Source organism: Nilaparvata lugens, chromosome 8 (assembly GCF_014356525.2).
Source record: "Nilaparvata lugens isolate BPH chromosome 8, ASM1435652v1, whole genome shotgun sequence".
Lineage (NCBI taxonomy): Eukaryota > Metazoa > Arthropoda > Insecta > Hemiptera > Delphacidae > Nilaparvata > Nilaparvata lugens.
This window is the reverse complement of record NC_052511.1, coordinates 25473118-25486731: the sequence shown is the minus strand read 5'-3', so window position 1 is coordinate 25486731 and position 13614 is coordinate 25473118. Positions and strand designations below refer to the sequence as shown.

The following is a 13614-nucleotide window of genomic DNA, read 5'->3' as shown; positions in this document are numbered from 1 at the left end:
GTGTTGTTCCTGAACAACATGATTTTCTATGATTTCTGTTGGTTCAGTGATTGAATGCCATGTACCGGTCTTGTTTAAAATCTACCTTAGTCTAGTTTAGTATTATACCACCAGAGAGCACTCAAATGCAGTCTAATTTCTGAAAAAGCAGCTGCTATATTCAATTGCACCAACACTTGAATGTGACAATTTTCTTCGGTCTTTATAATTGTTTATAAATTTCAAAAGAACTGAGAATAAGAATACAAATTATTCATATAATTCATTATTTAAAAATAAGATATCAGTCATAGAAATAGAAACTTGAACAAAAATAACGTTTATATTCATAATTTTATGTCTGTTGTTTTAGAACAACATTGGGCCATTACAGGTGTCACATGTGAGGAGACTTTTAGGTTATGTTATCGTGTTTCTCTCAGTTTTCAAATGCATTCGTGGTGACGGGGTTATTATTTATTGAATTGTGAATGATTGTTTTTTGTTAAAATGGACGAAATCTTGGATGATAAAGATTTACACAAACTTTTCAATCTTCCTGAAGATGAGTTGAATAGTTTTTTAGGAATTGAGATACTGGACAGTAATATTCATGAAGTTTCTGATGTGGATGAACTGGATGATGAAATTCATATTATATCATGTAAGTTTTATATTATTTTTATATTATGTATCAGATAGTTATAAATATAATAAATAAGTTAGTCACCAAAATATAGTTAAAAAAAAGTAAATACTGTATGATAAAGTAGTATTGTTTATTGTTTTTGAAGGGACGGATTCAAGGATCAAAAGGTTCAAAGAACCCCATATGTCAACTGAAGCTTATTGTGTTCCCAAGTAGTATGTTAGTTAGGCAAACCAATACCTGTGTTCTTTACAAGAACCAGGAGTTTTCCCTATACTAACATCCCATTCATCACCCGGTTGCTTGTTGCAATCCAGTGTGATATGCTTGGAAGTTTCTTCAGACTGATTAGTCCTCGTGACCTACGTGAGTTTCACTCCTGGCCTACTTTGAAGGTCCTACCGTACCGCTGAGAAAGGGGTGGCCAAGTTGCCTCTAGGGTGTCCGGCCACCCTTGACTCAGCCTCTTGACCCACGTTTGTGCATGGAGTTTCACACATCTCTGGTCTCTAGGGTTTTTCTTTTTGCCCCACCAAAACTCTGCAGGGTCAGAAGCATCACCTCTCCCAAGAAGTTTTGCCTAAATGACCTTCCTTCTTTGAGCAGTGGTGAGTTGTGGTCTCTCCACCCACAAATCGTGACCTACATGAGTTTCACTCTTGGCTTCTTTATAGGTCCTTCCGCTGAAGGAGGGGTCGCCAAATTGCCTCTAGGGCACCTGGCCACCCTCGACTTAGCCTCTTGACCTAAATTTGTGCCTGGAGTTCCACCCATCTCTGGTTTCTTAGGCTTTCCTTTTGTCCCTCCAACACTGCCCTTATGGGGCAGAACCAGTGGGTTTGGAGGCAAGGCAACTTCTGGAGTTGCCTTGAGGTCCATTTCAGTCGCCTCCTACGACAAGCATTCTACTGTGGGTGAATTCTGGTTTTCAACACATTCTTGAGTACGATGATCGACTCAAAGCTCCCCCAACCCACAGGGGGCATAATAAAGTAGTATAAATTTATAATATGGTGAAGTAGTAAATTTATAATATGATGAAGTGGTAAATTTATAATGTAGTAATGTAGTTAATTTATGATATTATAAAACCCTATTTTCTGATTCAATTCTACTTTTTTATATTATGTGAATATGTATTAGATAGTTATGAATACAATAAATAAGTTAGTCACCAAAATATGGTACTGTGTATCACATTTTTGAGAATCTATTTTACTACTCTTGAGTACGTTATTATATGACTTTCATTGTTATATTATTGAAATCAAGAAATAACGATTGATTAGGAATAATTCCATAATGAAATCATTCACCTTTCTTTGAATAAAGCATGATGAACGTACCATTGACTCTTCTAATGCAAAACTAAAATGCTTTACTATATTATATATTTCAAAAGAGCCAAATTTATGATGGAAATAAAATTATTTATTTATTTATTCATTCATTTATTTGTCCCAATGTTGTTTTAAAACAACATATCCGTAGGGGCCCCTGGAGGGTGAGAAAAACTTGGGAGAAATTATTTTCTCATTTTCAAGAGTGTTTTGAAACATAAAGACACCAGAATAATTTTTACTTTCCTTGCCCTACTACCATAGGTAAGGAAAGTATTGCTTTCCAAAAAAAATTAAGGTACCCCAATTTCAAGTTTTCTATACGTTTCAAGGTCCCTTGAGTCCAAAAACATGATTTTTGGGTGTTGGTCTGTGTGTGTATTTGTGTGTGTGTGTATGTGTGTGTGTGTGTATGTGTGTATGTGTGTATGTCTGTGAACACGATAACTCCATTCCTAGTTAACCGATTGACTTGAAATTTTAAACTTAAGGTCCTTATACCATGAGGACCCGACAATAAGAAATTCAATAAAATTCAATTCAAGATGGCGGAAAAAATGGCGGATGATTACTAAAAAACCATGTTTTTCACGATTTTCTCAAAAACGGCTCAAACGATTTTCTTCAAATTTATACCATGGATAGCTATTTATAAGCCCCATCAACTGACATGAGTCTCATTTCTAGGAAAATTGCAGGAGCTGCATAATATTCTCGAGAAAAATGGCGGATAATTACTGAAAAACCATGTTTTTCACGATTTTCTGAAAAATTACTCGACTGATTTATTTCAAATTCATACTCTGTATAGTTATTTATCAGCTCCATCAACTGGCATGAGTCTCCTTTCTGGGAAACTAATGGGGGGTTCAGCCCATCCTTGGTCTTTGTAACCTCCTTCTCGTGCATAAGGTAGGTAGGTAGAGCAGTCTATAAAAATAACACATACTCGAGATATTTCATCTGTAGAACAGCTGTTTCGACGACTTTTGAAAAATCATCGGATTTCACAATTTACACAAAGGAAAAAGTACTCTGAAAACAATTATATACACACATATACAGTAGTCTGATCGTAGTTTCAAATAATTATGTTGCCGCCAATCGTCATTATGTTATTTCTCTAAATTATTGTCGTTTAAGAATGAGGCTCCCAGTTCAATGAGCAAGGAAAGTTGTGTGAGTGTACCACACCAGATTTTTTAATCTTGTTTTTTCTTAAATTGGGATAGAAAGGGTTTTAAGGTTGGCTCTGAGATATAACTTATGTATAACATTGTTAGTGTGCTAACAGGCTGCTACACTAGTTACACAGGGGAATCTGATCACTTGAAGAGGCTCACAAGATATACAGGTGATTGGAGTGAATGTTTTTGTTACCTGGTCTGACTGATTTAAAAATTTCATGATTTTTAAAACAAGATTTCATGAATTTGAATTTCTTTCTGATAAAGAATTATTCTAATCAAATGGATAAAATAAGAATGATCCTACTGATTGTGAAATGGTTTTAAATATTGGAATTTATCCAATGCCAAAATGAAAAGGGTATTTCTATTTCTCGACCTAGAGTGTTCAGAGATGAATAGTTGGAAGCAACATACTGTCAAACGTAACATTGTTTGGTGCCTCAAGAAAGTTACACATAGGGTGTGTGCTCAGGTAACGGCCTAGGGTGTGCAGGTTACGACATGCATTAGGGTATGCATAAGTGAGAAAATCAGAAGATCTGATATTGTAATCTATAAGTATGATGCATTTTATAATGCTAGACGATGATTGTATTATATACAGGGTGTTTTTTCCAAGGTTGTAACAGCCGTTGACCATAGATTCTTCACAAAATTTCTGACAAGAAATGTTTTGTAAACTTTTTTCCTAATGACCTTAGTTTTTGAGATATATCGATTTTTCCATATTTTCAGAATATGCCTACTTCCGGTCATTAAATACTCAATAACTCGAAAACTACTGGTCGAATTCGAATTTCAAGTGTATTGTTGGAAAGAGAAGAACATTTCAAACAAGATTGATGTAATTTTATCTGTTGTTAGATATTTTGTAGTTTTTCATTAGGGCTTAAATTTGAAAAAATACTATTCTTCATATTAAAAGTAAAATTTCAAACCGATTTTTCTCATTTCTCCGGGTAATTATAATGGTTTCAATATTTCAAAAACTTCTCTATTTCATAAGCTTTCGAATGAGTATAAATTCGAGAAGGTAAGTTCCATGATAAAGTGTTCAAAACTGCTAATATCTGGAATGAACACCTTCAAAAAGAGGAAATTCACAAACAGCATGCATCAAGTGGTGATCCTAAAAGGAGTGAAATCACCTGATTTATCTCTAGTTATATACATATAAGAAAATAGATTTAGGAACTGTAGAGTAAGCACTTTGTACTAGTATTTAAATCTCTGTAAGTCATGCTGCCATTATGTACGTGTTTTATTTGTTAAATAAATCTTTTTAAAAAGTGAGTTGCGCGTTCGTTTATCTTATCTGATGCACAGGGACTACAGAAGTTTTTTCGGTGAAAGTTCAATTAACTTTTTCGTGACCTACGTTCTCGAGTGCCGAAAAACGTGAGTTTCAACTCTTTATCTGTGGTTCTACAACCCTACACGGACAACTCAACTCCAACTACACGCTGGCAAGCAGACGAGACATCACCCGATACGACGCTTGCAGAACTTTCCGCAGCCCATCGTCGGACGAGGACGGACCAGTCTGATGACGGATCGAGGATGGATCTACTGCAGTAAGTCCTTCCGTCAACGCAGAGATCATCCATCAAGAAACAAGGTTAGAAACTCTTTCTAATATTACCATGGCAACTAGCAAGCCCTTACCACATGAACTTCTTAAGTGCATACCAAGATACGATGGAACAGCTTACAAATTACCTCATTTCATTTCAACTTGTGATGATTTACAGAGAGCTTATTGTACAGACCATATTGTAGAAAAGGAAGGTAATCATTGGCTTCTTTTCAAAACAGCTTTGTGCCACCTAGAAGGACCAGCGGAAGCTGTAGCCTACAACAATAGTTGCTCAACACTAACAGAACTGATAAATAGCTTAAAACAGAACTTTGCAGACAATAGGCCTGTTCCAGAATTGATACCAGAAATATCAGCAATGTGCTCATTCAATAGGGAACACCCGATAGACTTTCTAAACAGACTAGAAGAAAAACGTACTCATGTAATAACAAAATACAAAATAGGTGGAGTATCAGGAGAATTGCTAACAAATTTAATACATCAACTTAACGCAACACTAGTGAACACCTTTGTACATGGAGTCCATCCCACGCTAGGGTCACACTTGCAGGTGCTTCAAATTCAAAATCCAGATGATGCCAGAAGCAAATTGATAAATGATCGCAGCATTGTACTGAACCAACTAAACCTAAACAGAACTGAAAACAGATTTTTTCAAGCTCCAAATACATTTAGAACCCCAAACTATGAGAGTTGTTATCAATCACAAAGCAGACAAAATAGAAAGTCAAAATTTTTTTCAAAGCAGACAACGTCGATTCCAAAACAATGAGAGATTTTATCAACCGCACTTCCAACAACAGAGCTTCTACTCGCCACCAAGTAGCTCCCAACCTCACATCTTTCAACAAAGTTTTTCAAGTCCAAACTTTCAGCAACAAAGAAATTTTCAACAACAAAATTTCCAACAACGCTTCCCACAACAACAAAATTTCCAACAACGTTTCCCAAAACAACAAAACAGTAATTTCAAACCAAGTACTCCGATAAATAACTCATCAAACACAGTATCCATGCGCACTCAGCGAACGGATCCAGTACAAAAATTGAGGAATTATGAGTCTCCATATGAAGTCAACTATCTGGAAGAAGACCACTTAGATTGCCAGAGTAGTGAGTACACTCAGAACACGATTCAAAATATGCAATCTCAACTTGACACTTTGACTGAATCGCTGAACAGACTAACCGACCATTTTTTAGGGTCAGGCCCCCAATATGCGACGGACCCACCCAGCGATTCGACTTAAACATCCTTAATAAATCGCTTCCTTACTTTGTAGATCAGAAGGATAGGAAATGGCTAGTCGATACCGGATCTGCAAAGAACTATGTTCATCCTTCACTAGTCTCTCCTGGCGTAACTCGTCACAAAGAGGATTTTATTGTGAAAACTTCCGTTGGAGAAAGCACAGGGAATGAGTATGTGTTTTGTAATATAGAGCATGTATTTTCCAAACCTCATAAGATAAAACTGTATATATTTGATTTTTCGTCCAAGTATGATATACTGCTTGGGAGTGAAACCATGCGTGCATATAAAATGCGATTAAACCTTGATAACAATAAGCTAGAATATAAGGATGGAGAGAAAGATTTGTTATTTTTGTTCGATAATAAGAGTGTTGAATTGCAACCAGGCTACAACGTGATTTCGGTCCCGGTTAAGTCAGCCTCGGATATGACATTAGGAATAATTGAAGAAGTAAATGCAGATAAATATAGAATTGAAGAACGACTTGTTAATATTGATAGTAATGGATGTATGTGTTTAGTTTTCGCCCATGAACTTACGACCATTTGTCCTGAGCCAATGGAGGTTGAACAAGTAGAAACTATAGTTGATTGTACAGATATAAATGATTCATGTGAATCGAAATTTTCTAAGCTTATAAATGACATTCCAAATCTTCTATGAACAGATCATATGAATGAGGAGGAAAGAGAAAACATCTTGAAATTAGTAAAACAGTATCCTGAAATTGTAAAACTAGAAAACGAGATATCAAATAGCAGGAACTTAATGAAACATAAGATAATTACTACACATGAAAACCCAGTTTACACGAAAAATTACCGGCATCCCCAAATCTTCCGAGAAGATATTCGATTGGAAATAGACAAACTTCTAAGGAACAAAATAATTCAACACTCAAACTCTCCCTACAACTCCCCGATTTGGGTCGTACCCAAGAAACCAGATGCATCAGGACAACGAAAGATCAGAATGGTTGTAGATTTTCGAAAATTGAATAACAAGACTGTAGATGATAAGTATCCCTTGCCCAACATTGAGGACTTATTTGGGAAGATAGGACGTAGTACTTATTTTTCTGCTATCGACTTAGAATCAGGATTTCACCAGATTGAACTGCACCCCGACTCCGTTCCGAAAACAGCTTTTTCTACTGAAAATGGCCACTATGAATTTCTACGTCTCCCCTTTGGACTAAAAAATTCACCCAGTTTCTTCCAGAAGTGTATGGACATGATTTTAGCGAAAATGGACAATGTTTTAGTGTACATGGACGATATTATTGTTTTTTCTGACAACCTCACTGAACATTTGAAACACCTCAAATCAGTATTTGAAAAATTAAAAGAGCACAACTTGAAAATCCAGCTTCATAAAACAGAATTTTTCAAGCGCGAACTGTTGTACTTAGGTCATATAATTTCAGAAAACGGAATACAACCAAACCCCATGAAAATAGACGCAGTGAAGAATTTCCCTTTACCTCGTACTCCTAAAGAAGTTAAACAATTTTTAGGACTTACAGGATATTACCGAAAAATGATTAAATATTATGCAAAGATAGCAAAGCCGTTTTAGGTAAGGAAAAACCATTCAAACCACACGATCAGGACTTCCAAGCAGCATTTGAGAAATTGAAACTTATGTTACAAAATGGATCTATACTACAATTGCCTGATTTTTCTCGTCAGTTCATACTCACATGTGACGCGAGCAACTTTGCAATGGGAGCTGTTCTCTCTCAAATATTTGATGGGAAGGACCTACCAATCGCGTTTGCATCCCGTACTCTAAATAAACATGAAGTAAACTTATCAACTATAGAGAGGAAACTACTAGCAATCGTTTATGCCTGCAAACACTTTCACCCTTACCTGTATGGAAGGAAATTCTTAATTCAAACAGACCACAAACCCTTACAGTGGTTACACAATATCAAGGAACCCAATTCGAAACTAATTAGATGGAAACTCTATTTAGAAGAATTTTATTTCGACATCAAATACGTGAAAGGCCGGACGAATTTCGTGGCTGACAGCTTATCTCGCATTCCAAGTCACCCTGTTAACATGCTCAACCCCGAACCAGATGATGATTTAGAGGATCTCAGTCGAGTTGTTTTGGACGAGTTTCTTCGTGAATGTGAAAATGGAAATCAAGATACTAATAATGACGATGCCGCAAGTATAGGTGTAACAATTCACTCTCAGGATAGTTCGAATAGTCAAGTTGCAATAATGGAAGAAGACAAAATCATGAATGTAGAACATAATCAGTTGATATTAGAAAGAGGTAACGATCCTCCGAAAATTCAGAAAATTTTTGACAAAACAAGATTGACTTCCTACATACTTGACCCGTTTGATAAGGATGAAATCAAGAACAAATGCCTAGAATATCTTCTACCGAACAAAACATACGGTATATATTGTTACAAGAAAGGCGCTCTAGAGCTTGATTATGAAGTGATGTATACAAGTTTTGTTAATATCATAACGGACTCGTTTCAAACAGTCAAATTGAAACGCTACAAGAAGATTAATCTGGATGTTACTGATGGAGAAGAACAGAAGGACATTGTCGCCAACTACCACCGCGGGAAAACGTGCCATCGAGGAATCAATATGAAAGCTACAATCACATTCGGAAAACCTACTACTGGCCATCAATGCTTCGCGATATAACAGCCTACATCAACAAGTGTCAAATTTGTTTAAAAGTAAAATATGATAGGAACCCAGTGCAGGTGGAATATAAAGTTGCTCCCACACCACACAAACCTTTTGAAAAATGGCAGATAGACACTTTCCAGTACGATAAGATCAAATTTCTTATGGTAATAGATTGCTTTTCTAAACGGTTAGCAGCATACCCCTTGGAAAGTTTGAATCAAATCGAGATTCAGAAAATCCTTTTCGACTACCTTTCATCTTTTCCAACTCCGCAAATAGTACAAATGGATAATGGGCGAGAATTCGATAATAACAGCCTACGAGAATTTTTGAAATTGTATGACATTGATCCATATGTGACGCCTGGCCACCCTGATTCGCAAGAAACTTCTAGAACGAGCGCATTCCACCCTCATCGAACTTCCCAACGCTCTTCAATTGGAAAACAAGAATAGGACAACACTTGAAAACATGAAATTAGCCCTGATAGCGTTCAACAACACGCTTCATTCCAATCTAAAACTAACACCCATGGAGATTACATATGGAGTTTCGAAGAATCCATATATGAATGATTTGGCTAATACGTTAGTAACAGAGGAACGAACGAATGATTATCTGCATAAGCTGAAAACAATTCACAATTTCGTTAAAGGAAAAATAATAACTGAGAAAGAGACCAGAACAACAAGAGTAAATCAAGACCGTGAAAAAGAGATTGAAATTCCGGATGGACCGTACATCAAGACGACGTTCAATAAGATGAATAAGCCGAAATATTTCAAAGTGGAACATGATAATAACACCAATCTAGCGACAAATTCAAGAGCGATCCAGAAACGCCCCTTCAAGATTCATCCCAATCGCATTAAGCGACCACGTAAAGTGAACAAAACTAATGATAATTCTGTTTCAGATGAACGAACACCTCCGCCGAAGGCGAAACAACCCAAAGATCCGCCACAAGACAAGTCTAAAACTGGCAGACTTCGCCCTCCTGATTGTTAGCCTGGCAGCCCTCAACCTGGCCCCAGTAGACGCATTCAAGACGACTGACCTCTCACGATCAGCAGGAGTCGTACCCATCCGAATCCAGGATGCTTTCATCATTAACAGAACCTACACTTACGTGCATAACATCAACATTACAGCTTCACAAAATGAACTTTCTACACTCAAGAATTCAATACAATAAATTGTTAAATAGAAAAGAAACCGATAAAACGAAAATTAAATTACTTCAATTACATCTCGATCAAGTTACCATGAAATTCGATCATATTTTGTTAAATAAATTTCGAATAAAAAGAGGTCTTTTTAATGGATTAGGTTCCATTAGGTTCCTGTCTTGGTTAACAGGAAATATGGATGCTGATGATAAAGCTAAATATGATGAAATTTTGACAAAAGTGCATTCCAACGAAATTAGTTTAGAACATGATCTTAAGAATCAAGTTTCAATCAACAAAAATCTAATTAGTCGCTTTAACAATGGAATTGATGTAATCCACGCTAATAATTTGAAACCTAACAATTATTTTAATTCTGTCAACAGTAAATTTGATTCTGTAGAACTGGATGAACAGCATCATATTTTGTTTGACACGCTAACAATAATTCACAATAGAATAGATGATATAGGAACGAGTTTGGAATTTTGTAAACTTAACATAATTCATTCAAGCATCCTCACTTTTGACGAGATGGCGCGTGTCATCAGAGCTATTAAATTACAATTGATATCCGATGAGCCTAAGGTGCTATGGGAATTAGGAAGTGTTCATTGTTCTATTCATAATGATATTATATCTTATTTTATTGAATTGCCACTAGAATCTAATTTGTACGAAACACTTTTTATGCTGTCTTATCCTGTAAAAACGAACAATGAAATAATTACGATACATGTTGATCCATCATTAGTTATTAAAGGTCATGAATTGTATGAAGGCGATTTCCAGTTATTGAATAATAATTATTATTGTAGAAATGCCACACAAGTTGTTAACAAGTGTGTAGAAGAATTGGTTAGTGATAAGAAGTTGAATAGCTGTAGGACTTTAGTTATCAAAGGGTATAGTTCTTTTATTAAATATATTCCGATTATAAACCAATATTTAATGTTTAACATCAGCAAGAGTTCAATTGTTCACGGCTCAAGAAATATTTTAACATATCCAAAATCTACACAACTAATAGCCCTTGAAAAAGATGAAGCATTATTAAATTTTAGTAAACCTTATACATTTTGGGAAAGTAATGTTCTATATCCTACTGAAGTACCGACTTATGAAAATAAAATAATCACTAATTTTACTTTTGACGAAATACATAAAGCAAATACTTATTTAGAGCCATTACTGATTCTTGAAGATTTTGTAGTTAGTAGCAACTTATCAGAATATGTAGTTTATATATTAATGGCGTGCTTAATACTTATTATATTATATGTTGTTTTTCATTCTCATGTATTCAATAAACTTGTGATTCCAGACAAGAAATTAGATACTGTTCAATTTCACTTAGAAAATTCTAAAATATTTCTTACACCCCAGCTACCCTTATGAAGGTGAGGACACCTTCATCTTAAGGGGGGAAGAGTTATATACATATAAGACAATAGATTTAGGAACTGTAGAGTAAGCACTTTGTACTAGTATTTAAACCTCTGTAAGATTATTTCTCGTGTCATTCCGTTACCAATAGTCATGCTGCCATTATGTACGTGTTTTATTTGTTAAATAAATCTATTTAAAAAGTGAGTTGCGCGTTCGTTTATCTTATCTTCTGACAATATTCACAAGTTTCAATCAACATTCTACAATCATATGACTTTTTCAATAACTTTATTATTTTCCTGTACCATAAATCTATCTTCTTCTATATATATTATATAAAAGCGAAATGGCACTCACTCACTCACTCACTCACTGACTGACTCACTCACTCACAGAACTAAAAATCTACCGGACCAAAAACGTTCAAATTTGGTAGAAATTCCCTCATTATGCTAGAAACGTCCGTGGATGGCTTGATAACAATTATGCTGGGCGGTGGATAGGCCGAGGTGGACCCCTGAGTTGGCCACCACACTCGCCTGATCTTACTCCAATAGACTTCTACTTTTGGGGGGTTGTGAAAAGTAAAGTTTACATGGATCATGGAGACCAGGGAGGAACTGATTCTCAGAATTCGATTGACGTTTAAAGTAATGGAGACACGTCCCAACGAAGTGAAACGGGCAACTCGAAGCTTGATGAAACACAGCAGAAGTTGCATAAACAGAAATGCAACAGTCTATTTTGAATTCCTGTAAGCAGTTAGCATGATATGTGATTACCTTCTGGATTATTGCCATCAGTTTTTTTCAATTCTGTCATTCATCTACATTTTATTATTATTCTATGAATAAATTTTGTTGGATAAAATTGTATGATTGATATTTTATATAGGATTAAGACTATGTACTACAGAAAATAATGCAATAATCAGGTGATTTCACCCTTTTAGGATCACCACTTGATGCATGCTATTTGGGAATTTCCTCTTTTTGAAGGTGTTCATTCCAGATATTAGCAGTTTTGAACACTTTATCATGGAACTTACCTTTTCGAATTTATACTCATTCGAAAGCTTATGAAATGGAAAAGTTTTTGGAATATTGAAACCATTATAATTATTACCCGGAGAAAAATTGAGAAAAATCGGTTTGAAATTTGACTTTCAATTTAAAGAATAGCATTCTTTCAAGTTTAAGCCCTAATAAAAAACTACAAAATATCTGACAACGGATCAAATTACATCAATCTTGTTTGAAATGTTCTTCTCTTTCCAACAATACCCTTGAAATTTAAATTCGACAAGTAGTTTTCGAGTTATTGAGTATTTAATGACCGGAAGTAGGCGTATTCTGAAAATATCGAAAAATCGATATATCTCGAAAACTAAGGTCGATAAGAGAAAATTTTACAAAACATATTTTGTCAGAAATGTCGAGTGAAATCTATGGTCAACGGCTGTTACAACCTTGGTGGGACACCTGTATAATTATATATTGTTATTTTTTTCAATGACGCATTCATGTTCATAATTGATGTAGGTATTGAATAAAGAGACTGATTGATTGATTGTGGAACCATTAATAATGTATTTGCTGATAATTGAAAAGCAATGAAAATCACAAAAGCCCTTGATATTTGATAATCGCGGCAGCATTCAGAAAAATTACTAACTTACTTTTATAATATTGTTATAATTCAATTCCAAATAGAACATTAATAAGTTTCATAATTCAAGTCTAATCTCAGAGCTATTTTAAATTGTTATAATTTAATTTTTGTCATGGAAGCGAAATGGATCACTGATCTGTTGCTCACACACAATTTTGTATAAATAAATTCCGTAGATAGGAACTAATATTTTTTAAGTAAAAACCAGAGTAGTATTTCAAATTGAATAAGATATTACCTGAATTGCAAATTGCAAGCAACAGTATGACGGTTGCAAAACTAAATTTGCCAGTAGTCCTCCAAATGTGAGATTCCATCTTGAATATCACACCAAAGTATTCAATGCTGAGAATGACAAGCTTCTTACTGGCTCTCATATAAATATTAGCATCTTCTTTAATTGCCAATAAATTTAACGTCAGAAGCAGCATATGCTTGAAAACTCGTGTCAATGGTTTTTAATGTGTATTAGAATTGTTTATGAGACAGTTGAACAAAAAGATATTAAGTTTTTGTGTGAAACAAGCAGAAGAGTTTTGGATTTATTCTCTGGTGATAATTGACTTGCGAGTTTATGGAAGCATGATAGATCAATAATTTCTTTGTTCCAACCAGGTTGAGAATTCTGATATTTTTCTCATTCCTCTTCAAATTTGGATGTGGTCCCTTACTTGGTTAGTATATACTAGTTTTAGAGCAT

The 13614-nt window shown here is 35.1% G+C and overlaps 1 protein-coding gene across 1 annotated transcript in view; it reads right to left on the bottom strand.

Annotated features, from left to right (window-relative positions):
* The window catches only part of LOC111046716 (trypsin-1), a 72390-nt gene extending 59091 nt beyond the window's left edge, over positions 1-13299 (bottom strand). Inside the window, exon 1 of the mRNA XM_039434326.1 lies at positions 13153-13299. Within this exon, the coding sequence (XP_039290260.1) occupies positions 13153-13291 (139 nt within the window). The 5' untranslated portion in view covers positions 13292-13299. The remainder of the gene's footprint in view (positions 1-13152) is intronic.
* Between the last annotated feature and the right edge of the window lie 315 nt (positions 13300-13614).